The sequence below is a fragment of the Mobula birostris genome, chromosome 9 (genome assembly GCF_030028105.1).
Source record: "Mobula birostris isolate sMobBir1 chromosome 9, sMobBir1.hap1, whole genome shotgun sequence".
Lineage (NCBI taxonomy): Eukaryota > Metazoa > Chordata > Chondrichthyes > Myliobatiformes > Myliobatidae > Mobula > Mobula birostris.
In genome coordinates, this window is record NC_092378.1 from 14,015,185 (window position 1) to 14,043,014 (window position 27,830).

The 27,830-nt window shown below is 40.6% G+C and overlaps 1 protein-coding gene across 1 annotated transcript in view; it reads right to left on the bottom strand.

The window, feature by feature from the left end:
- Positions 1-9,829: 9,829 nt before the first annotated feature.
- otogl (otogelin-like) overlaps positions 9,830-27,830 on the bottom strand; it is a 171,535-nt gene continuing 153,534 nt past the window's right edge. The window contains exons 55-58 of the mRNA XM_072269291.1: positions 18,957-19,002; positions 16,932-17,003; positions 11,487-11,566; positions 9,830-10,751 (exon numbers count right to left, since the gene is read on the bottom strand). Of these exons, the coding sequence (XP_072125392.1) occupies positions 10,551-10,751; positions 11,487-11,566; positions 16,932-17,003; positions 18,957-19,002 (399 nt within the window). The 3' untranslated portion in view covers positions 9,830-10,550. The remainder of the gene's footprint in view (positions 10,752-11,486; positions 11,567-16,931; positions 17,004-18,956; positions 19,003-27,830) is intronic.

Below are 27,830 nucleotides of genomic sequence, written 5' to 3' on the forward strand. Positions count from 1 at the left end.
CAAGAGGATAAAATGTGAAAGAATAGGACCTATCAAGTATGACAGTGGGAAAATATGTATGGAACCGGAGGAAATAGCAGAGGTACTTAATGAATACTTTACTTCAGTATTCACTATGGAAAAGGATCTTGGTGATTGTAGTGATGACTTACAGCAGACTGAAAAGTTTGAGCATGTAGATATTAAGAAAGAGGATGTGCTGGAGATTTTGGAAAGCATCAAGTTGGATAAGTCGCCAGGACCGTATGAGATGTACCCCAGGCTACTGTGAGAGGCGAGGAAGGAGATTGCTGAGCCTCTGGCAATGATCTTTGCATCATCAATGGGGACAGTAGAGGTTCCAGAGAATTGGAGGTTTGCAGATGTTGTTCCTTTATTCAAGAAAGGGAGTAGAGATAGCCCAGGAAATTATAGAACAGTGAATCTTACCTCAGTGGTTGGTAAGTTGCTGGAGAAGATCTTGAGAGGCAGGATTTATGAACATTTGGAGAGGTATAATATGATTAGGAGTAGTCAGCATGACTTTGTCAAGGGCAAGTCATGCCTTACGAGTCTGATTGAATTTTTTGAGGATGTGACTAAACACATTGATGAAGGAAGAGCAGTAGATGTAGTGTATATGATTTCAGCAAGGCATTTGATAAGGTGCCCCATGAAAGGCTTATTGAGAAAGTAAGGAGGCATGGGATCCAAGGGGACATTGCTTTGTGGATCCAGAACTGGCTTGCCCACAGAAGGCAAAGAGTGGTTGTTAACAGGTCATATTCTGCATGAAGGTTGGTGACCAGTGGTGTACCTCAGGGATCTGTTCTGGGACCCTTACTCTTCATGATTTTTATAAATGACCTGGATGAGGAAGTGGTGGGATGTGTTAGTAAGTTTGCTGATGACACAAAGGTTGGAGGCATTGTGGACAGTGTGGAGGGCTGTCAGAATTTACAGCGGGACATTGATAGGATGCAAAACTGGGCTGAGAAGTGGTAGATGGAGTTCAACCCAAATAAGTGTGAAGTGGTTCATTTTGGTAGGTCAAATATGATGGCAGAATATAGTATTAATCGTAAGACTCTTGGCAGTGTGGAAGATGAGAGGGATCTTGGGGTCCGAGTCCATAGGACGCTCAAAGCAGCTGCGCAGGTTGACTCTGTGGTTAAGAAGGCATACGGTGTATTGGCCTTCATCAATCATGGAATTGAATTTAGGAGCTGAGAGGTAATGTTGCAGCTACATAGGACCCTGGTCAGACCACACTTGGAGTACTGTGCTCAGTTCTGGTTGCCTCACTACAGGAAGGATGTGGAAGCCATAGAAAGGGTGCAGAGGAGAATGGAAGGATGTTGCCTGGATTGGGTAGCATGCCTTCTGAGAATAGGTTGAGTGAACTCAGCCTTTTCTCCTTGGAGCGACGGAGCATGAGAAGTGACCTGATAGAGGTGTATAAGATGATGAGAGGCATTGATCATGTGGATGTCAGAGGCTTTTTCTCAGGGTTGAAATGGTTGCCACAAGAGGACACAAGTTTAAGGTGCTGGGGAGTAGGTACAGAGGAGATGTCAGGGGTAGGTTTTTTACTCAGAGAGTGGTGATGCATGGAATGGGCTGCCGGCAACGGTGATGGAGGCGGATACGATAGGATCTTTTAAGAGACTTTTAGATAGGTACATGGAGCTTAGTAAAATAGAGGGCTATAGGTAAGCCTAGTAATTTCTAAGGTAGGGACATGTTCAGCACAACTCTGTGGGCCGAAAGACCTGTATTATGCTGTAGGTTTTCTATGTTTCTATCATGGGGAGTGGAGCCACTGCGCCCACGAAATTGGCTAAAGCCACTCGCTGCCTTCTGCTAACAGCTATGCAAAATCTTGCAAGGACTCCACCACCTCTTTGTTGCCCAGCACTGAAAGAAAGCGGTGCTGCCAAAAGTGTGCATGTGCAGTTTTGACATATTATGATCAATGCATCTCATTCTCTGCATATCAACTATTCCAGTGACCAGTTAAGTATATTCAAATTAGGAATAAAATAGAAAATGGTGGACGGTATTTACAGGACAGGGCCAGCCTTGAACAGAACTTCTGTCATAGAAAACTACGCCAGTAACATTATACTGTCTTATAAGCTCTTCTTGGGCTTTCAGCCAGTACAGGTACCAATTATAACAGACGATTTGATGACAAATTCTGCCATCTTCATCAGGGTTGGCGCCTAGGCATGTCAGTCTGGTGGTAATTATACCCCCTCCTGTTTAGGTCATCCTCATCCAATCAGGTTTACGCTGTCCCACCTTGTTTACAATGAGGTCTAAACAATCAGGACAGACGGAAGATGGGGGTATAAGACTAGATGTGTCCAGGCATCATCCCCGATGAAGATAGCAGAGTTTGTCATGAAACGTCGGTTAAAATTGATACCTGTACCCAGCTGGAAGCCAGAAAAAAGTTTATATGTTATATATGCCAGGAAAGCACAGATCCATTTTCATTATATTGTCTTACATGAACATGCACCTTGCACCTTATTTCAACCTGTCAATGTATAAACCATGCCACTTAGGGACTTGTGCTAATATTATTTTGTACCTCTTTGTGCTGGATCGAAACTATATGTGCTCTGTGTGATTATACGTACTGTGTTTTGCACCTTGGCCACAGAGGAATGATGTTTCATTTAGCTGTATACATGTGTTTGAATGAATGACAATCATACTTTGGGATGTTATGTTGAAGTTGTATAAAACATCGGTGAGGCCTAATTTGGAGTACTGTGTGCAGCTTTGGTCACCTACCTGCAGGAAGGTGTAAATAAGGTTGAAAGAGTACAGAGAAAATTTACAAGGATGTTGCCAGCTCTGCAGTACTTGAATGACAGGGGAAGACCGAATAGGTTGCGACTTTATTCTTTGGAATGTAGAAGATTCAGAGGAGATTTGATAGAGGTATACAAAATACAGAAGGGAATAGGTCAGGTTAATGCAAGCAGGCTTTTTCCACTGAGGTTGGGTGGGGCGTCACTGAAGATAATGGGTTAAGGGTGAAAGGTGAAAAGGTTAAGGGACATGAGGGGAAACTTCTTCACTCAGAGGTCGTGAGAGTGTGGAATGAGCTGCCAGCATAAGTGGTCCATGCGAGCTCAATTTCAACGTTTAAGAGAAGTTCAGTTAGGAACATGGATAGCAGGGGCATGGAAGGCTATGGTCGGTGGGACTCGGCAGTTTCAATGCCTCAGAATGGACTAGATGGTCCAAAGGGCCTGTTGCTGCTGTGTACTTTCCCAACTCTTTTCTGTGACTTGAACTGCACTCGAGGTTGGATCCAAAATGTGAAAAGTAAAACTTCAGAGATAGTCTCTGACAAAAGAAATATGGCTGTGAAACCACGTTTTGTTCTTCGCCATCAGAATAAAGAAATAAAACATTGAAGGTGGAGAAGGTAAAGATGACAAATGGATCTTGCAGGTGAGCCATTAATTTGGCTTATGGAACAAGCACTAAATTCAACAGTAAGAAAAAAACAAAAACTCTAGATGCTGGAAATATAGCATAGGAATGTCACGGTCCTGATCGATTATTCCCTGGCTCCCTTTAAATTTACTTTGTGTCACAATCAGGACTGTTGACTCCTTGTTTTCCTTAATTCATTGTTTCCCCGTGTTTCTTGGGCTCTGTAATTAAAGGCACTCGAGTCTCAGCTGAACGAGCAGTATTTAGTGTCGAGCTTACAGCTACTCAGCATTAGATCGCCATCGGACGTCACCGAAGCAAGTGTGAGCAAGTCACCCGGCTGCAACGAGCCAAGTTACATTGCCGGAGCTACTCAAGTCTTCTCCCCGAAGCGAGTGCCAGTAAGTCACGTCTCCTCGCCAGAGCCAGCCTGTTAAGTTACCTTGCCTGATCGAGCTGCTAAACTACCTCGCCGGAGCGGGTCCGTCAGGTTAACCCGCCAGAGTGAGACTAGAGCCGCTAACTGAAGTTCCTGGGCTGCATCAAGGGCTTGCCACTACTTGGAGCCATTTCGTGTCAAGGTATGAACTGTCTATCGTTGTGTGGTATCGTCTCTTCGTGTCCTCGTCTCCGCTGAGTAGGTCCGGCCTTTTTGCCACTACTCTGAGTTAGGAACTGTCTCCTCGTGTCCTCATCTCCTCTGGGTAGGTCTAGCCGTTTGCCGCTACTCTGAGATGGAGAATCCTGTCTCTGTGTTCTGCATCCTGTATCTAAAAAAAGACTCCTGGCTCTATGTCCTGTGTCCAAGGAGGAGCCCCGGCTCAGTGTTCTGTGTCCTGTGTCTAAAAGAAGATTCCCGGCTCTATGTCCTGAACCCAAGGAGGCGTCCAGACTCTGATGTTCCGAGTTCCAAGTCCAGATCCCAAGTTCCAAGTTCCGAGTTCCAAGTCCGGATCCCGAGTTCCATGTCCAGGTCCCGAATTCCATGTTCCAAGTTCTAGCCACGCTTATTCCTGCTTCTGCTTTGCTCACTCCTTGATCTCCCTCTGAACAATCCTTGCTTCCCTGTTTTCCTAGTAATGATTAATAAACTCGATTCTTGTTAATGCCACAAAACGTGTTTGGGTCCACCTGTACCAGCACTTGTGACAAGGAAAGGAAAGGCTGGAAATAATCAGCTGGTGGTATCTGACCTTGTGAAAGATTCAGCATACTCTGCATTCTATTTCTATTTTCTGCATCCGCCACTTTCTGTCTTTCCAATTAGAAAGTTTGGTGCATCGGTGTACAGCAATTAAATAGGTCCAAAACTGCAGGCCCCAGCTTGCTGTATCTCAGTGAGTGACAAGCTTCATATGGGATAATTTTCTACTGTATATTGTTAGAAATGTATAATGATGACCTCATGGGAGAGCACCAGAATAAATTAAGTGTACTTAGGCCGCAGAGTGCACAGGCTTATGTACTTGACGTACAAAGAGCCAAAAATATAAACTGTTCATTCAAGAGCTTGGCAGAACAGTTTTGAAACCTATAAGTATTGTTCAAGTTTAAAGGCTGTCAGCTGCATGTTGTAGTCCATAAAGTGACAGCCTTTACACAATTTTTGTTCACACCCACCATTACTTACAGTCATAGAGGTAGGCTTAGAAATGCACCCTTGAACCCAGCAGGTCTTCATCAACAATCTTGCAGCCAGAATTGAACACTGGTCACTGGAGTTGTGAGACCGCTATTTATCTTTCCAGTAGGGTACCTGGCAGTCTTGATCTAGGGCAGGGGTTCCCAACCTGTGGTCCACCGACCCCTTGCCTAATGGCATTAAAGAGGTTGGGAACCCTAGTCTAGGACAAGACTAAATGGCAGCCATAGCTATTGAGGTGGTCATATGGGCCACCAAAGCTTTAAAATTTTGGGTTTCTTCCCAAAACCTAGCAAATGTTTCCATTATAAATGAATCAGCATATTTTCAGTGCATTCAAAAGGATGCAGAAAATATTCAGAAGATTATTAAAAAGGTTTACAGAATCTTTGGCTTTATAGATAGAGAAATAGAGCGCGTAACTAAGAAAATTAACTAAGCCTATATAATATACAGGTCAGGCCTCAATTGCGTTCAGTCAAGAAGTATGTTAATACTATATTTATTATTATTATTATTCCTCTTCTATATTATGTATCGCATTGAACTGCGATACATAAATTAACAAATTTCATGACACATGCAGGTGGTAATAAACCTGATTCCGATACTTTGCTGGGGGGGTGGGGGGTGGGTGATGCCAGATATTCACTAAAATCATTAATTTAAGGAAGTTTTTGTTACAAAATGTTTAATTAAGCAAAATTTTGTACATCAAAAAGAATGGGTGAAACATGTTGTAAGTATTATGGTACGGAATTTTCCCCATGGCCACATAATTTATTTTGGTGAAAAATGTATTTGTAAGTGGAAGATATCTGCTACACTCACTTTGATTCATTTGTCAATTACTGTATCTTTAATTTTTGTTGTCTGATTTCATCATCGTTAGAAGGTAAGAAAAAAGCATAGATTGTGCCAGAAGGGAAGATCTCTGAAACTTTTTGAGGTTAGGCCATCATTGGACCCAGCATAAAGTTGAATAGGAACACCCCTACAAAGTCTGCATCAGAACAATCCAGTAAGACACCACAGAGAGTGATAACATTGAGGTCCATAGGCTGTGAGTTGACACTCAGGAAGTTCGAGATGCAATTGGACAGAAGCTCGAAAAATCTTTGCCAGAAAGTTTCCTAGAGTGGTTATGATATGGTGCAGGTGCCAAAATCCCTGACTTACGCCCATGTAGCTTGGTAGTATCACCATTCGCAACATGTCGCGAACATACATTATGTGTCCATCTATATGCATCTAAGAGTCTATTTTCCTGCATCTGTTTCTCTGTATCACAGCCCTTACTTGATCATCCCGCTTGGGATTAGTGCCCATCATTATAGCCAGACCTTCAAAAAAACTAGCTTAGTGTTATAAAATGATTGCTCAGTTTAGATTCAGCAAGCAGTCTTATTTGGAAAAATAATGAGAAGGTAGTGTTTTATATAAGAAATACTTATGAGGGTAATCTCTGGTTGTTTATAAAATTTATAACCATCCCTCCATACACAACCTGAGCCTACATCTGTCATAACAAGGTCTCCGCATGAATATTCTCTCAATGATAGCATTTCCAAGGATATTTCATGTTGCAATATTACAGCTGCATTTTGTATACCTGAGTAATGATATTTTATGTATGAAATTTCCTTTTGAACTTGTTTTAAATTAACTTGCGTTAAAGATTAAATGACTTTAACAGAAATAAATATATTATTATAGAAGAGTAACAAAGTCAGCTAATATAATTGGGATTCACACTTGCCAAAATTTCTCATGTGATTAAAAATAGTGATAATTAAGAATATTGGCATTGTCTGCATGAAACCTATAGTTCAAAGATTCAAAATACATTTATTATCAAAGTAGGTATACCGAATACAATTCTGGGATTCATCTTCCCACAGGCAAACACGAAGCAAAGAAACACCATGGAACCCATTCAAGAAAGCATCAAGAAATAAATGTGAAATAATAGCTTTCTTCCTTTTACATTTGAATCAGTTTGTCAGATAGTTTAATGCTGTATGTGGCTTTTGTATTCTGACTTAATCATGTTTCATAGTAGGAAACCAACATTCCTAATATGATCTAAGGTCATTTTAGATATTTCATTGGCTGTTAGTGTATAAATATATTTGGAATTTCACCCAAAAGAAACAACATTTCAAGAATTAAGCAGGCATTCTCTAGTTTGTTTTACTTTAATTTTAGGTAGAACTTGTAAATGATCTATAGATGTTCATTTCTAATAAATATTGTTCTGCAGTCTTTGACCTAGCAAAGCTTTATATCATTCTTTCCTTGGCTTACATTGCAATATTTTGACCATTATGGCTAGATGGAAAGTACCCAAATTGATTTACATCCAAGAAGCTCAGAGGGTCAATTTGCCTAGTTTATATTTAATAATTACAGGTTGATGTAAAATTTATAACTTCCGTCCCAATGCATTAAATTGTCAAATTGATAAATTATGTTGTTTGACATCATTTGCACTTGAGTATAATTCCATAACAGTGTAATTACATGTGTAATTGCATTTAAATGTATATTCTAAATGTATATTATATAGCAGATTGAAACAATGGGTTACAGTCTTTCTGTTCATATTATTTTTGCCAAGAACTCTAGTTGCATTACACTTTGTCTACAGCAACTTTTATAAATGTATGTTGCTTTTTTTTCTGATTTGAATATCCATAAATTGGTTCTTTGGTTGAATTGCAAAACATGGGAAATTCAATCAGGCACTCCAAAAATACTAGATACTTTTTCACTAAATTTCCTACATTAGATACAAATAAAATGGGGGTGATGTGATAGTGCAGTGGTTAGCACAATGGTTTACAGTACTCTGGTTCTGGCGACTCTGGTTCATTTCCTGCTGCTGCCTGTAAGGAGTTTGTACGTTCTCCCCGTGACCGCAGAGGTTTCCTCCGGATTCTCCAGTTTCCACCCACAGTCCAAAGACATACTGGTTAATGGATTAATTAGTCATTGTAAATTGTCCCATGATTAGGCTACGCTTAAATCAGGGGTTGCTGGGTGGCACAACTTGAAGGGCCAGAAGAATCTATTCCATGCTGTACCTCAGTGAGTGAGAGAGTGAGTGAGTGAATAAGTGATATCATTCCCTATGCTTGTTTAAGATATTGCCACGAGAAACTAGTTCATGTGATATAAAGTTTGTTTTCTGTGGGGTAATCTATAAGTACAGGTGTCAAAATAGTTGTTGTGATGCATCTAGTGTGGTAGCGTAGTGAGTAGTGCTTGTCGCTCTCACTTTCAGCTTCCACTGCTGGCTCGCAATCTCGCGAAAAGGAGAGCTGAATGTCTAAGTCTCTCCCTGCCAGTACATAGTCTTTCCAACAGTGGGCTTCCTGTAGTGCCTCCTCGCCAGTGACACATGGAAACTGAACTCCTTTCGGACTCAGGCTAAACTACAGATGACGGGGAGGAGGGCTGGCCCCTGCACACACAGCACGCAGGCCCACTGGTGTGTGGACACACCCTGGTGCTCATGGACCAGATCTCCAATTATGGGTAAATAACCCCACTGCCTTGTGGGCAGTCTCAGGAGAGACGAAGGCTACGGGAGTAAACCCAGACAGCAAATCTGGCGTGGAGCCCCTAAGGCGGCTGGACGTCATTGAACATCCTTCTGGTACCTCCTGCAGCCAAGCTGGTGCCAAGCATATTGCTTCATAAGCTTTCCTTGGACTACACTGGTGAGGCCGAGAGAGAGAACTTGATGACTGGGCATCTCAGGATCTCCATACCTTTGGCCCAGGCTTGTGATGATGATCATCATCACCCACGGTCCTTCAAGACAGATAGATGGCAACCACCTATAAGTAGGTTTGTACATCTAAGAGTTATGATATTTATTTAAAAATATGAATTTGAATAGAATTTGTTATGTATCAATAACCACATGGGACTAACTGACAGTCGAGACATATTTCATGGGACTTGGAAACTTCAAATGCAGGAATGACTTCTTTCCCTTGAATCGTTGTTCAATAAGCTTCTTTGTCATTCAGTATACTACTCGTCACCTGCTGAGAATGCTTCCCTTTAATGTTCTTGTGTCATGCAGATGAAATCAAAGTGATTTTTGTCATTTGCAATACCTGGGACCTGCTAATTCAAGATTGACAGAAATTTTGCCAAGAATCCATGTCTGATTGACATTTGGCATTTAAAACCAACTCATTCCAGTTTATCCTTTAAAATACAATGCCTGCCCTCAACTTTCCTTGGTTCACTTATTGCTCATATTTACTGATGCCATTACTAAATTTATTTTTTTTTCTTTCATACTCAAATGATAAACTGCTTTCAATATTGGAATGCAACATACATTAATTCATCTAGTCGTTTTGCTATCGTTGATACCTGTTTAACATCATAACACCGTAAGATATTTGAGCAGAATTAGGCCATTCAGTCCATCAAGTCTGCTGCACCATTCCATCATGGCTGAACAATTGTCCGTCTCAACCCCGTTTTTCTGCGATAACCGTTGACACTCTTACTATCAACATCCACTTTAAGTATACTCATTACTTTCAAATATATTGTTAACTCTTTTCAAAATAAGTGAAAGTTGTTGTTTCATGGACCATCTGGAAGATGTCGCCCTTGGTAGCATTGTTGGCTATCTTGGTTTCAATCCAACAAATGTTGAAAATAAATTTAGTGAACAATACATGTTTTGAAGTCACAATCATTTATTGCAATTTTCCATTGTATTATTTGTTGCTTAAGTATGAGTTTACCAAGTAAGTGATACTACACTGTAATTTACAATTTATAATGCTAGCAGTTCACAAGGTAAACTGCCTGGCCTGGCACAAACAATCAGAAATCTATGTCATATGCTCAAAGCAAAGATAGTAATGCATGTACCACTATTTTAACATACATTTGTAGTACAAATCAACGTTTATTATATACTGAAACCATTAATAGGTATAAAGTATCATTCATGAAATATCTAAAATAGGTTAATACAAATTTTATTTGATTATGCATACATCACCATCACAGCTGAAAAATTACCTTGAAATAATTACTTCATTCTATAGTTAATTTACAAAAGTTAATTGTAAAGCACTTAACATAACAATTTGTTGATTTGTATTTAATGTTTTGAAATGTGGTCTTGAATGTTGATTGGCCTAGAAATTTGTTTGCCTTGAAATGCTACTTCCAAAAAAAACTAGTAGTCCTACGCACCCCAGCAATGGGCATTGGGTCTCTCTTAGAGAACGAGAGCTGCACATTGTCTGTCAGTTGGGCGCTGGCTGCTCATTGGTGAAAGCCTCTTTTGTTTGCAGGTGTTATGATACCTCTTGATCTGCTTTCATTAATACCTTCTGTTGCATCATGTTGAGCATAATTCTAGTAAGACAACCACCAATTTCTAGGCCATTCTCCAATCATATGTTTGACCCAGACTTTAAGCAGTTTAATTCCATCGACAGGAACAGTCTGTTGGCTCTTGAAATGTGAAGTTAATCCAAGTGGCATTTCCCGCACAATAAAGAGGCACAGTCTGATCTATGAGGTCAACTTCTCGACAGCATTTGCAGAATTTGGCATAGCTGTTGATATTAGTGTTGAATATCATGGCTGATGGGCACCTACCATCACAGGAAGCCACAAGGACCTGGAAAGAATTAAGAATCTTCAAGAATTTTGATATCCAATTAGAAACCATAGAAACCATAAGAAACTACAGCACAGAAACAGGCCTTTTGGCCCTTCTTGGCTGTGCTGAACCATTTTCTGCCTAGTCCCACTGACCTGCACACGGACCATATCCCTCCATACACCTCCCATCCATGTATCTGTCCAATTTATTCTTAAATGTTAAAAAAGAACCCGCATTTACCACCTCGTCTGGCAGCTCATTCCATACTCCCACCACTCTCTGTGTGAAGAAGCCCCCCCCCCTAATGTTCCCTTTAAACTTTTCCCCCCTCACCCTTAACCCATGTCCTCTGTTTTCTTTCTCCCCTTGCCTCAGTGGAAAAAGCCTGCTTGCATTCACTCTATCTATACCCATCATAATTCTCAGGAGAGATTTATCATGTAATAAAGATAAGTAGTATACTTTTATTTTCAAATATTCTACATTATTTTCCTGAAAGAAGATTAGTTTTATTATACTTTAAAACTTATTAATTACATTCTCTGGTGTGTGAATGAGTTAAACAATCAATAATGAGAATTAGGTTAGTTTAGCTGGCAACCACTAAACAAAACATTCTTTCAGAACCTTTGGCAAGGAAGTTTGCACACTAATCCTCTGCATTATAATGCAATTTTTTATTAAAAGCAGTAATTCGCAGGATGTAGGTTTATGGAATAGAATAAAAAATAAAGCTAGGATTTTACATACAGCGCCAGTGGTACGACAGTCATCTTTTCTTATGATCATTTTGACATGTAATTTCCGACAAGGCCTTACATCTTCTTTGCCTAGTAGCAAATGAGCACATTAAACCTTTTGAAATGTCAGCACAAAGTCTTTATACAAAACTTTATTCCTAATTGTTTTATGAATATTCATGGTACTGATCAACCCAATCATTAATATATTTATTAAAATATATCAATTTAAATAATTGTCATCAAGTCAGATTTCAACTGAATATTTCCCAGAAGTATAACTGCTCCAATATTATAATACACTGTTATTTACTGTATTTCCAATAATTCTTAGGGTGTTTAAATTATTGATAAAATGATGATTTTCAAGTCTGGCCAATTAGCTTATAGAATGAAAGTTGCATATGCAAAAATCAATATAAAATTATAAGATTTCAATTTTTTTTTACAAACTTTATAAGTAATTAATTCCAAAGGAATTTATTTGACAGCCGAAGATGCAGCAAGATGTTCTATAAATACAAACATTTATTGACATTCTTTTTGGAAGAGATTATAAAATCCAACTGATAAAAACAAATACTGGGGATAATTAGCGGCATCTGTAAACGGAGCAGCAGATTTTATATTTCAGACCGTTGACCCATTTCAGATTGTTGTTCTGGCACTGGGTTATTAACTCAAATTTTGAACTTGATTTTTCACTCTCTGCAGATGTGGTTTGATCTTCACTGCATCCCAACCACTCTATATTATTAAAGATTTCTAAAATCTATAGAATTTTATTTTAAAATTCACAAACTCCAAGCAAACATTTAATATAGTGAAGAGTTTGTTTCAATGTTTAACTAGTTCATATCATTTTAGAAGAGGAGCAGCCCTTGCAACTCCTGATACTGATGCAACATTCAACTAGATTATGCCGATCTGCCTCAACACCATGTTCCATAACAGTTACTGCCGTTACTTAAAAAATTAATCAATTATAGTTTTGAATTTTTCTATTGATTATGATCAGCTTTTTGGAGAAGAGCATTCCATATTTCCTATTTCATTTGTAAGGTGTGTTTCCAAACAAAACTCCTGAGTGTCTCGCTCTAATATTACAAGAGTCCTATTGTACTGGCCTCCTTCCAAATAGAAAATAGTTTCCGTCTACCCTAAATAATTTTTTTAAGATCTTCTACTCTAACAATTCCTTTAAGACCTCGATGAGTTTACCCTTAATGTTATCTGTTAAAGCAAACACAATACTGGTTCATGCAGCCAGTTCTTAATTGCCCCTTCAAACATAATATTATACTGCATTCCTCCGAAGTGTGTATCTTTTCTGAGGTATGGTTCCTTGGAGTCAATACAGCCCTCTAAATAACATCCAATCAGGGGTTCATTTCACTGCAGCTCAAAATCTATTCATTTGTATTTTAGCCCCTTTGGGAAAATAGCCAACATTGCACTAAGTTTATTATTTGTACTTTGTGCCTGAGTTTACTAATATGCACACAGGTCCAGCTACATTAATTTGGGCCTTCAGCTTTTGTAAACTTTTGCCACTTGGAAAATATTTAACTTTGTTTCTTTGGATCCAGACTTGATCATCCTACCCTAAACACCCTCAGACACAGTCCTAGAATCACACAAAATATATCTATATGGGTAACACTTCCAGTACACCGGATGAACTCAGCAGGTCGGGCAGCTTCAGTTAGAAATGATGAGTCGACATTTTGGGGCAGAACCCTTCGTCTGGACTGAAGAATGAAAGATGGGGATCATTCTTCAGTCCTGACGAAGGGTTCTGGCCCGAAACGTCGACTCATCGTTTCTAACTGATGCTGCCCGACCTGCTGAGTTCATCCAGCCTACTGAAAGTGTTGCTTTGATCACAGCATCTGCAGTTTATTTTGTGTTTATATCTATATGGGTACCAATATTGTCCTATTCATCTTCTGGCATACAAGCAGTCACATGGTACAACATTAACATAGCTGTTGACTAATCTTGTTAATCAAATTCTGTCAGTCTTTTCACAACAGACCAGTCAGGAGGTTAATAAAATGCCTGTGAATGAATTCTTTAGAAACGATGGGTTAAATATCACCTGTTTCTTCCATGCATGCAAATTTTATCATTCGGCTTGTGTCACGGTTACTCCTGTACTTTCTGAAAGTTCATCAGCATTTGCATTTCTGGTTAGCCTGTTATACAGACCCACTGCTCGCCAAATTAGTGTCCTAAAAATTATCTCAAATTTTCTTTAAAGATTTGAAGCTAGGTGAGATAAGAAGATGGCCTCTCAAAGTCCAACTCTGTATCCCCATCGTAAGAGGTGGAAATGGATAAGGCTGGCCAACAGGGCTCTGGTGAAGCTGTATCAGCCAATTCCTGTTCAGTAGATGCAGTGGATTGCAGAAGCTTAGTGAACTAAAATCATCAACTTCAGAGGACAATGGAGACAGGAGATGATCGATGGGCCATGCTCCACAGGGAACTAAGGGCGTTGGTAAGTAAGTAGGAGATATAAAGATGGGGTGGGGAGGAGACAGAATTGTAAAACTTTGTATTCATTTTACTTGTGTGCTGGGATTGATGATGTAAAGATTCACTTTAGTGTTTCTCCAGCTACAGGTAGGAACACATGCTCGCATATGCCATGATGAGCATTGTTTTGGTACAAGTTGTAAAAGGGATGATTAAATAATAATGAATAATTTGAACAACGAAAATATTAATGGTGAAAATTTTATTCCTAATGTTCTCAGTTGTAAGTATTTCTGGGACAGAACATAGAAAAAATACTGAGGCGAGTGCATGCCCGTAATATGCTTGCCGAATTTTCCACCCTTCAATTTAAATGCATTGAAAATCTGTCAAGCTGCATTACAGGAATGCATTGGCCTCCTTCCAGCACTATGTGCTCTATCTATGCTGAAATGTATTGGCTGCAAATGTTGTGAGAACAAATCTGTTTTACTTGCAATCCATAATGCTCCCACACACAAACACAGTTTTGATAAAATGCCACATAATTAATTCATGACAAAGGCATGTGGAACCAGATTTCAGGAAACAGAGAACAGGAGGAGTGATCTTTCTCTGACCAAAGGGATTTGATAACAAGGTAATGGGAATTCATAAACACAAGAGATTCCCTGGATGCCAGAAATCCAAGGCAATGCACACAAAATAGAGGAGGAACTCAGCAGGACAAGTGGCATCTTCAGGCCAAGACCCTTCTTCAGGACTGAAAAGGAGGGGGAACGATACCAGCATAAAAAGTGTTGTGTTGGGGGGAGGGGAAGGAGGACTAGCTAGAAGGTGATAGGTGAAGCCAGGGAGGTGGGAAAGGTAAAGGGCTGGAGAAGAAGGAATCTGAAAGGAAAGAAGAGTGGACCATGGGAGAAAGGGAAGAAGGAGGGGCACCAGGGGGAGGTGATAAGCAGGTGAGGAGAAGCGGCAAGAGGCCGGAGTGGGGAATAGAAGATGAGGGAAGAGGGCAGGAATAATCGATGTTCATGCCATCAGCTTGGAAGCTACCCGAATGGAATATGAAATGTTGCTCCTTCACCCTAAGAGCAGCCTCACCATGGCAAAAGAGGAGGCCATGAACCGACATGCCGGAATGGGAATGGGGTTAGGAATTAAAATGGCTGGCCACCGGGAAATTCCACTTTCAGCGGATGGAGCAGAGGTGCTCGACAAAGCAGTCCCCAGTTCGCATCCGGACTCATCATTGTAGAGGAGGCCACCGGGAGAACTGGCTACAATAGATGTCCGCAGCAGATTCGCAGGTGAAGTGTTGCCCGCTGTTCCCTCTGAGCTGCGTGGGTGCGTGGTTGCACAGTAACTGAAATGCACCCATGCACATAGCCTTTGATGGCAGGCAGCAGTAATTTTCTTTTATATAATTTTATTAGAATGTATCGCACAGCTTCCAGGTCATGTGATAAATGTGCTGCTCAGAACAATGATTAGTCTGCACAGCTGTAAAAAAAAAAATTGGAGGGGATGCCAGTGTTGCCTCACCTGGAAGGACTACTGGGGGCCCTGAATGGAGGTAAGAGAGGAAGAGAGGAGCTGAATGGGCAGGTGTAGCATTTCTGTCACTTGCAGGGAGAAGTGCTAGGATGTAAATTTGGTGGGGGGATGAATGGACAAGGGAATCATGGAAGGAGAGATCCCTGTGAAAACAGAGAGTGGGGTGGGGAGCAGGTCATTAAGATGTGTTTGGTGGTAGGATCCCACTAAAGATGGTGGAAGTTGCAGCGAATGATGTGTTAGGTGGGGAGGCTTATGGGATGGTAGGTGAGACAAGAGGAACATGGACAGACAGCATCTGTCTGACCTGCTGAGTTCCTCCAGCATTTTGTGTGCATTGCAAAAGGATATAAAACAGTTAGAGGAGCCATAAATGAATTGTAAAAGCTGAAACGTTTTGGGGTGAATAGTTTTGTCTGTGTTGTTCATTTTAAATACACATGGATCAGTACCAGATGATTTTTTTTTTGTTCACCAAATACACAAATGATTTGATCTCAGAATTTAAAGATGTGCTCTTGAAATACTTGCATGGCACCCAACTGTGCAGTCGCACAATATGTAGAATAAAAGCAAGGGCAATTCGTGAGACAGTTTTGTGAAGAAATTTTTTTAGTCAGAGGGTGGTGAATCTATGGAATTTGTTGCCACGGGCGGCAGTGGAGGCCAAATCATTGGGTGTATTTAAGGCAGAGATTGACAGGTATCTGAGTAGCCAGGGCATCAAAGGTTATGGTGAGAAGGCAGGGGAGTGGGACTAAATGGGAGAATGGATCAGCTCATGATAAAATGGTGGAGCAGACTCGATGGACCGAATGGCCAGCTTCTGCTCCTTTGTCTTATGGTCCTTATTCTGGTAAAATGCATAGAATAGAAAAGAGGTGGAGGTAATGTGAATTTAATTTCTCTAATTCTAATTCTGTAATATTGCAGTCTCCGAGAGGGAATTAGATAAATATGCAGCAAGATCAATTTGGAAGACCATGGAGAAAGAGGTGGTGGACGGAATTAGAGGACTGTCCTTGTAGAGAGCCAGTGTGTGTATAACGAGCTGAATAGTCCTCTTCCATCTCTGTTTCTATGGAATAGCAACCTGTTAGATATTACTTGATATTTAGACTGCAGTACCTGTCCAATCTACAAAACATTACCTGAAATACTCCAGAATGGGTGAATATAATCCACAAGAGATTTTTAGAATGGTTTATTGGGATTGTAAAACCTAGTAGAGGCAATTTGGGATGTCTGACTGCTTCTGCAGAGTAGCTTCCATGTAGTTCCATACAACACAAAGCTTACTCTGTGCTTGTTGTAAATAACACCCAAACCATACAACTCACAGAAAGTAAATTTATAGAACATTTTACTATTGATAAAATACCAAAATTATAAAGAAAGTACATAATGGGAATAGTACCTGTGTCACAGTTAGTACTACCAGTTGGGACTACTGGACTAATGGTAAAAGGTAATAAAGCCAATCCAGAACCTGGCAGAATTATCAATATCAGTTTAACATAAAATGACAGCATAAATTACAATTAAATCTTATATATCTGGCATGCATTAACTCAAGCTGGTGTAAAAAAAAGTGTCGCTGCCAAAAAGGAACGCATATGAACAGAAGCTGGTGATGAACTTGAAAGGCCATTCAACTGCACATGCTTTTAGTCTGTGATGGCATGTTTATAAATCAAAATAACACTAAAGAATCACGTGTAAGCAGGTGATTTGTGGATTTAGGTGCATTCCCTGAAGCCACATCAGTTTAAACAATAGGCAAAATTCTGAAGTATAACAGTTTTCGTATTCTCATGAACTAGATCCTTTGAAAAGATCTCTGTTGGAATATAAGCATGTATATTTTATGAAGCATACTGAAGATTCAAAATAAATTGGCCTGTACACTGTAACCTATTGTTCTAAACTTCCCAACAGCCTACAACAAATATTTAACTCTCAAAGAATTATGATTTTCTTTGAGCAATGTAGCACAAACTAATACTACCACTAGCAATTGTTTAGTGTAATGCCTGAGTCAGTGGTAGAGGCAGATACACTAGTGAAGTTTAAGAAACTACTAGACAGGTATATGGAGGAATTTAAGGTGGGTGTTATATGGGAGGCAGTGTTTGAAGGTCAGCACAACATTGTGGGCCGAAGGGCCTGTAATGTGCTGTACTTTTCTATGTTCTATGTAATGTGGCACAATAATATCAGGATCAACAAAATACTCAAGCAGTCCACCTAAATTTTAGTATTTCATGACTACCATCAAGTTCACTCTCAGTACCAAATGCAAAGGAACTCACGTATCAGTCCCACTTTAACTTGTCAAAACTCTCATGTAACAATAATCCTCAGAAAAACTAGGTGTCGATTCAAATTCCACCTCTTCCATCCCAGAGTTCTAGGATACTGATCCCAAAGTAATTTGACAGGTTATCAAACATGTTTACAGCATAACTGTCAACTTGTAATCATTCCAGCTATTAGAATTCAGGAAAATATTTATTTGCAGAACTAGTAAATGGGCTAATATTACTAGTTTGCAAGCCCTTCCTTTTATCATTGGATCTTTTGGCATTAGATTTCACAATTAAAATGGCACAACAGAGAGGTTAGTATACCACCACATGGAAATTAAAGTGGTGCTACCCACTAAATTAAAAGATATTGTGATTAAAAGTTGAAAGAAAAGATCAACTAAAAAAATGAAAGCTGACAGAGAATACAGTAGCAAAATTAAAGACAGACATGTGTAAAACAAGGAACCAAATATTAGGAGGAGAAAGTCAAGAATTTCATAGTTCTATTTCCCATCTATCAAATCTCTGTACTACATTTATTGTCCAGAACATGATCAAGACTTTTTAAGCCTATAGATGAAACACAAGAACTTGAAACTTTAACATTATCTTTCAGAATGATGCTGAGTTTGGGGAGAAATTTATCTTTGCTCACTGGCAATAACCAAAGTCTTGACTGATACGTTCTCAATGAAAGCGATGGTTAAAACACGACAGAACTGGCTACAAGTATCCTCGCCAAGTATTTGGTGCCTGGCATCCAGAGATGAATTTCTCCTCCTCTTTTTCAAATGGAATTGATTCATGATTACTCCTTTCCTTATCAATATTAGATTACATTCCCAAACTGCCCTTTGAAAGAGGATTAGAATAAGTAATTCCACTTTTCTTTATATAACAGTTATACTCCAGAATAAATTTGAGATTCACCACATCAGCAGCCTGCATTTATGAAATAGCAGCCCCAATAAGCAGTGCAACAAATAATTCATGACTGTTGTTTATCATTTTAACAGGATGATTTTAATTACTACATGCTTCTGTCACTCCATTTTCCCAGCAATTCAGGATTGAACCACAGCTCTCCAAAACCAAAGCCAAACAAGCATAATATGCGGCCTTGTTTCACTTACAGGTCTTGCAGCAACCGTCCATGTAAAGCTTGGCAATTCCCCCTTTCTGTATAAAAGGGAAAAAAAAACAGTACAAATAATCAGAAGAAACAGAGGAAATTGTATTAAATTTTCATTGCAGAACAAGAGAGCTCTTGCCTAAACTTTTCACGTCAGTTTCGTTAACGTGTGTTCTGTTCCCAAACCCTATCTTCTGTGGGCATAATAATGTCCGAAGCTGAGTGCTGAAAGCTCATACCACTAAGCTTAAGGGCAGTTTTTTCTCCTGCTGTTATAAGACTATTAAATAGTTCCCCAGTAAAATAAGTTGGACTCTTGACCTCACAATTTATATTCAAGGGCAAAGTAAATTTGTCATCAAACTACATACGATACTGCGCAGAAGTCTTAGTCTTAGGCACAAATATATAGCCAAGGTGCCTGAACCTTTTGCACAGTTCCATAGTAATTTTGTGTATTGCATTGTACTGCTGCCGCCAGAGAAAAAACAAAATTTATGACCAATGCGAGTGATGATAAACCTGATTTTGTTATGCATCTCTGTTGTGGACTGACAGCGTGCTCACTGGAATTCAGAAGAATGAGGAGGGATCTCATCGAAACCTATTGAATGGTGAAAGGCCTTGATAGAGTGGATGTGGAGAGGATGTTTTCTGTGGTGGGGAAGTACAAGGCCACAGGACACAGGCTCAGAATAGAGGGGTGCCCTTTTAGAACTGAGATGAGGAGGAGTTTCTTCAGCCAGAGAGTGGTGAACCTGTGGAATTTGTTGTCACCGGCAACTGTGGAGGCCATGCCATTGGGTATATTTAAGGCAGAGGTTGATAAATTCTTGATTAGCCAGGGCATGAAGGGATACGGGGAGAAGGCAGGAGATTGGGGCTGAGAGGGAAAGTGGATCAGCCATGATGAAATGGTGGAGCAGACTCAATAGCCCAAATGGCCCAATTCTTCTCCTGCATCTTATAGTCTTAAGAGTGGGAAGGGGGCAGCATGAGTGAAATCATGCTTGGGAGAAGGGGAAAAGATAGGGAAGGGAGTGGGAAACACTAGAGAGATATTCCATAATGATCAATAAACCAATTGTTTGGAATCAAATAACTTTGCCTGACGTCTCAGAGCTGGGTGTGCCTGCACCTGCACCATCCCTTGCCCCTGGCGCTCCTCATTCCTTTGCCACCTGTCCCACACCCTTCCCGCAGCGCACCACCCTCGCCATTCTCAGCATCCTTTGCCCCCACCATATTTACAAACTCACTCTCTGCTCCACATTGACAAATACTTTTGACAAGGTCCCACACAGGAGATTAGTGTGCAAACTTAAAGCACATGGTATTGGGGGTAAGGTATTGATGTGGATAGAGAATTGGTTGGCAGACAGGAAGCAAAGAGTGGGAATAGACGGGACCTTTTCAGAATGGCAGGCAGTGACTAGTGGGGTACCGCAAGGCTCAGTGCTGGAACCCCAGTTGTTTACAATATATATTAATGACTTAGATGAGGGAATTAAATGCAGTATCTCCAAGTTTGCAGATGACACGAAGCTGGGCGGCAGTGTTAGCTGTGAGGAGGATGCTAAGAGGATGCAGGGTGACTTGGATAGGTTAGGTGAGTGGGCAAATTCATGGCAGATGCAATTTAATGTGGATAAATGTGAGGTTATCCACTTTGGTGGCAAGAACAGGAAAACAGATTATTATTTGAATGGTGGCCGATTAGGAAAAGGGGAGGTGCAACGAGACCGGGGTGTCATTATATACCAGTCATTGAAAGTGGGCATGCAGGTACAGCAGGTGGTGAAAAAGGCGAATGGTATGCTGGCATTCACAGCAAGAGGATTCGAGTACAGGAGCAGGGAGGTACTACTGCAGTTGTACAAGGCCTTGGTGAGACCACACCTGGAGTATTGTGTGCAGTTTTGTTCCCCTAATCTGAGGAAAGACATCCTTGCCATAGAGGGAGTACAAAGAAGGTTCACCAGATTGATTCCTGGGATGGCAGGACTTTCATATGATGAAAGACTGGATCGACTAGGCTTATACTCGTTGGAATTTAGAAGATTGAGGGGGGATCTTATTGAAACGTATAAAATCCTAAAGGGATTGGACAGGCTAGATGTAGGAAGATTGTTCCCGATGTTGAGGAAGTCCAGAACGAGGGGTCACAGTTTGAGGATAAAGGGGAAGCCTTTTAGGACTGAGATGAGGAAAAACTTCTTCACACAGAGAATGGTGGATCTGTGGAATTCTCTGCCACAGGAAACAGTTGAGGCCAGTTCATTGGCTATATTTAAGAGAGAGTTAGATATGGCCCTTGTGGCTAAAGGGATCAGGGGGCATGGAGGGAAGGCTGGTACAGGGTTCTGAGTTGGATGATCAGCCATAATCATACTGAATGGTGGTGCAGGTTCGAAGGGCCGAATGGCCTACTCCTGCACCTATTTTCTATGTTTCTATGTTAATACAGTGCTGTGCAAAAGTCTTAGGCATCCTAGCTATGCATACGAGCTCAAGACTTTTGCACAGTACTGTGTATGCCCCTGTATGCTAACCTGAGATTCATTTTCTTGCAGGCATTCACAGTAGAACAAAATACAATGGAATCAGTGAAAACTACATCTAAAAAGTGACCAACAATCAATGTGTAAAAGACAAACTACAAATGCAATATATAACAATAAATAAATAAATAATATTGAAAACATGAGTTGTAGAGTCCCCGAAAGTGAGTCCATAGGTTGTGGGATCAGTTCAGTGACGAGGCGAGTGAAGTTACCCACATTGGTTCGGGAGCCGAACAGTTGAAGGGTAATAAATGTTTGTGAACCTGGTGGTGTGGGATCTAACTTGTTATGGTTAAACAGTCTGCCTTGTTATGATTGCAGGTAAATGAGAAGCACATCAGACTGTAGCTGTTATACTTTATTCTGCAATATTGTTGTTTTGCCTTGTTCTATCTCAAGGCGTTCTGTGATGATCTGATCTATATCAACAGTATGCAAGACAAGCAGTTCGCCATATCACAGTGCATGCAACAATAATAAACCAATTCCACTTAACTAATTCTAATTCTACTTAGAGTATTTAGGATCCCAATGCCTTGTGGGCATCTTCGAGAGAAGAGAAGGCTAAGGAGTAAACCCTACACAGATCCGGAGTGGAGCCCCTAAGGCAGTTGGATAACGTATCATGTCACCTCCCAGCAGCTCCTGCAGCCAAGCTGACGCCAAATGTACTGCTTCGCATTCCTTTGGACCACATCCGCGAGGCCGAGAGGGGGATCTTGATGTCTGGGCAGCCCAGGATCTCCATATTTATCACCCAGGTCTGCGCCCCAGAACGGGCACATCCATTGTCTACTTAGACAGGCGGAGCCATGAATGAACTCAAAAGCCCCTCAAAAAAACAACTTTAATTGACAAAAGAGAGGCTGCAGATGCTGTAACATCTGGAACAGCACACAGAATGCTGGAAGAACTCAGCAGGTCTGGTAGCAACAATGGTAGGAAATGAACGGTTGATATTTTGGGCTGAGACCCTTCATCTGCCGAGTTTCTCCAGCATTTTGTGTGTGTGTGTGTTACCTTAATTGACAAGTCTTTATTAACGTACTAGTTTACTTACATTCTTGAAATGGGACTAATTGGCTTTTCCAGACATAGTAAATAATAATCAGGAGAGATGTAAAACGAGTTGCTGATTCAGTCAATCATATTACATTGTTGCTTTGAGTGTAAATATCCCCCTCCATGGGCTGTGGTGGAGGAGAGTGTGTGCTAATTAAAGATAGACACAGGGGATGCTCTAATCAACAATAAAGACATGGCAAAATTGCTAAATAATGAAATCATTTTGAAGAATTAATATCAGCCTGAAGCGTTAACTTGTTTTCTCTCTCCACATAATAGATTTGGACCACTGAGTGTGGTCGAAGTCTATTTGCTGCTTGACAGATTGCCACATTTAGATTAATGCGTTGTGACCACCTTAATAGATTACGTCACATTGCTATACACTCAGTGGCCACTTTATTAGGTACCTCTTGGAGAAGTTGTTCTGCACACTGCTGTGTTCCTGTCAGTTTGATCCTGTCTACCCATTCTCCTTTGACCTCTCTCATTAACAAGGCGCTTTCACTTACAGAACTGGCACTCATTGGATGGTTTTTGTTTTTTGCACCATGCTCTAGAAATGTTGTGCATAAAAGTTCCAGAAGATCAGCAGCTTCTGAGATACTCAAACCACCCCATCTGGCACCAACAATCATTCCACAGTCAAAATAATTTGGATCACATTTCTTCCCCATTCTGATGTTTGGTCTGAACAACAACTGAACCTCTTGACCACATCTGCATGTGGTGATGCACTGAGTTGTTGTCACAAGATTGGCTGGTTAAATATTTGCATGAATGAGCTGGTGTATAGGTGTACATAAAGTGGCCACTGTGTGTGTCTAGTAATACCATTTGTACCATTCTGGCTGTTCCGTTACAGACTGACTGACACATATATGGTTTGTGTTTACTATTAGTTCTGTGTCTAAGCTAGTGATTGTCATTATAGAGGAAAATGAAAATACCATTAAAGCAAGGCAAACTAAAATATTATTTATTTGTTTGTTTGTTGAGATACAGCACAGAATAGGTCATTGAGCCACAGTGTACAACAATCCCCAAACTTAATCCTAGCCTAAATCACAGAACAATATTCAATGACCCATTAACCTACCAATCGGTATGTCATTGGACCATGGAAAGAAACCCACATGGTCACAGGGAGAACGTACAAACTCCTTACATGCAACAGCGGTAATTGAGCTCAGGTCACCCTTACTGTAGTGTTGTGCTAACCACTACGCTACTGGGCCATCCCAATTATGTCCACATGAGCAAATTATTGGACTCCTGCCTCAGCAAGGACCTGGACCCATTGCAATTTGCCTATCACCGCAATAGGTCAACGGCAGACGCCATCTCAATGGCTCTCCACACAGCTTTAGACCACCTGGACAACACAAACACCTATGTCAGGATGCCAGTCATCGACTACAGCTCAGCATTTAATACCGTCATTCTCACAATGCTGATTGAGAAGTTGCACCTCTGTACCTCCCTCTGCAATTGGATCCTAAACTTCTGAACTGGAAGAACACAATCTGTGCGGATTGGTGATAACATCTCCTCCTCGCTGATGATCAACACTGGTGCACCTCAAGGGTGTGTGCTTAGCCCACTGCTCTATTCTCTATATACCCATGACTGTGTGGCTAGGCATAACTGAAACACCATCTATAAATTTGCTGACGATACAGTTATTGTTGGTAGAGTCACAGGTGGTGACGAGAGCACGTACAGGAGTGAGATATGCCAACTAGTGGAATGGTGTCACAGCAACGACTTGGCACTTAACGTCAATAAGACGAAAGAGCTTTTTGTGGACTTCAGGAAGGGTAAGACGAAGGAACACATACCAATCTTCATAGAGGGATCAGAAGTGGAGAGAGTCAGCAGTTTCAAATTCCTGGTTGTCAAGATCTCTGAGGATCTAACTGGTCCCTGCATATTGATGCAGTTATAAAGAAGGCAAGACAGTGACTACACTTCATTAGGAGTTTGAAGAGATTTGGTTTGTCAACAAATACATTCAAAATCTTCTATAGATGTACCGTGGAGCGTATGCTGACAGGCTGCATCACTGTCTGGTATGGGGGGGTGGGGGGGTGCTACTGCACAGGACCGAAAGAAGCTGCAGAGAGTTGTGAATTTAGTCAGCTCCATCTTGGGTACTAGCCTACAAAGTACCCAGGACATCTTCAAGGAGCAGTGTCTCAGAAAGGCAGTGTCCATTATTAAGGACCCCAGCCCCCAGGGGATACCCTTTTCTCACTGATACCATCAGGTAGGAGATACAGAAGCCTGAAGGCACACACTCAGTGATTCAGGAACGGCTTCTTCCCTTCTGCCATCCAATTCCTAAATGGACATTGAACCCTTGGACACTATCTCACTTTTTAATATTTCTGTTTTTTTGCACTATTTTTAATCTATTCGATATACATATACTGTGATGGGTTTACTTATTTATTTATTATTATTACTACTTTATTTTGTTTTTTTCCTTCTATATTATGTATAGAATTGAACTGCTGCTGATGCTAAGTTAACAAATTTCACGTCACATGCCGGTGATAATAAACCTGATTTTGATTCAAGAAGAATATGAAAAATCAATCAAGCTATTGTAGATCTGTCGGTCTAACTTCAATTAAGAGGAATGCTGTTTGATCATTTGATCTAGATTCTGCCATCTAGAGGCAGAGTGACTGATCACTCGACAAATTCAAACTGACCAAAAATGTGAAATGTTAGTCCAAAAACAGAGAAAAAAGTACTGTATACCACGGGACGGGCCATTTGGCCCACGATGTTATGCTGATCTTGATGCCAATTTACACTAATTATCCTCCTTCTGTGTATTATCCATAATCCCTTCTTTAACATGGCCCACTCTGCCTTCTCTATCCTCTAAATTCTTCTCCTTGCTAAGCACCAACAGAAAGTACTCACGTTCTACCTCGACCACTTTCTGTGACTCAAACTCCAAATTCTCTACCTTATCCTTGAGTGGACTTGCCCACTCCTCAGTTATTGCCTTTTTCTTAATAAATGTACAAAATGACTTTTCTAATTAATTTAATTTATTGATGTGATTTAAATGAAAGTTTCTACTTAGACATCCAGAGGCAATTGATGTTACCACACAAGAAATGATTAGGAATGGTTAAACAGAGTGGAATCAAAGGCAACCTTGTTAAGCAAAATGGTTGAATGTGAACGGTCAGTCAGGAACAATAGTATGTATTCTGATCCACAGGTAGGTCTTAGTTTCTTAATAATTACTCAGCTAAATGAAAAATCAAAATGGATTTGCAGGCAGTAAATTTGGAAGCATAGCAATGCTAATGAAAGGTGAAACTTATAAAACACATAGCAGATAAAATGAATGGAGGTAATGTTGATGGATGTAGTGATATGTGAGTAGATTTAAGAATATCATTTTGAAGAAAGTCAAATCATGGTATTTTTGAAATGCCTAATAACTAGGAACAGTGAATGATCAAACATAATCGATGTCTATTGATATTAATCAATAAGAGCTCATGAATAAGTTTAAAAACAATCAATAAGACTATCAATTATTGGAGTTTGGGATACAAGGGAAACTCATGAACCCCAGGTAATGTTTTGTTTTTGGTAAGACCCACCAGCAGTGCTGTGTTTCATCTTGAAAACACTTCTTCAAACAGTTATAACAATGGTTTTGGTATTTCTGACCTAATGGCATTTCTAGCTTCTGGTAACCACTCCCCTCTGTTTTTCATTGTATCACCCAACCCCTCACCCCCTACTTTGTTTTCCCTCATTCTGATGGCCCTCTTACTCCCTTTCCCCTCCACCCCTGCCCTCATGACTTGACCATCACTTCCCTCTGGTTTTCCACCTCCTTTCCTTAATTCCATGGTCTTCTGTCCTCTCCTATCAGATTCCTTCTTTAGTGCTTGGTCTCTTCCACCTTTCACCTCCTAGCTTCTCACATCATTCACTTCCATCCCCTCTCCCCCTCCCACCTACCCCGCCCATTTCCTGCCAGCATGTGCTTCTGCCTCTTCCGATATCTGCCCCCCTCTTTTCCAGTCCCAATAAAGGATCTCAGCTCAAAACGTTGACTGTTCATTTCCCTCCACTGATGTTGCCTGACCTGCCGAGTTCCTCTAGCATTTTGTGTGTGTTGCACAAAATGGATGAATACTTTCAGTCCAACATGTGTCAGTAGGCAAGAAATTACAGCCCAAAAGTTAATTTTATAACCAATTTTCAAATATTGATTTTATGTTTGCTAAACAAAGAAAGCAACTTGTTTTAAACTATTCACATATTCCTGATCAACTGGAGTATGAGTCTTCTAACATTGTCATACAGGATAATTAATTGAATGCCATCTTCAACTCTCCAAATTCAGAGCCTGGAGATAAGAGAAATGATCCTTTATCAGCTTTAGACTATTTGGAGACATGACTTTTGTACCACTAGTGGCTACTAAACACCCTAGGTTCTAATGTTTCAAGAACTGAGAAGTCTCTTCAAGATTCCCTCAGCTTGGGAGCAGAGACTATTATGTGGGAGTTAGTTTACTCGTTGGTTGAAAGCAGCTTCGATTGTGCTGGTTATCAATTGGCCTGTTTGAAGGATGTAGCAGCTGTTTCCCATTGGTTGCCGTGTGTGCCCCAGCACTGGTGTCCGGTTTTAGGCACCTCAGAAGTATAAGAATAGCACGTGCGGGAGGCTCGGCCTCACTCTCCGTTTGTTCTCAGGGCGTGCACACTGAGGTCGTGATCGGTGCTGAAGAACTATTGGGAAAGTATGCTCCGGACTACAGGGAGCCAATGTGCACTCTTAGCAAGTCTCTGTTCGTTGAATATTTAGTTTTGCAGTTTGTATAACTTGGGGGGACTTAGATATTTCGTCAGATTTTTTACTGATTGTAAATAAATGATTAATATGCTTATTCATAACCAGTGTTGTCTGTCTCACTCACCAAATCTGTGAACCTGCTTTCATGTTACAGAGACGCAGGAAAAATATCATGAAATACAACTCATTGTTGTTGACAAGCCCTGACATCAACATAAGACCATAAGACAAAGGAGCAGAAGTAGGCCATTCGGCCCATCGAGTCTGCTCTGCCATTTTACCATGAGCTGATCCATTTTATCCTATTTAGTCCCACTGCCCCGCCTTCTCACCATAACCTTTGATGTCCTGGCTACTCAGATACCTATCAATCTCTGCCTTAAAGACACCCAATGACTTGGCCT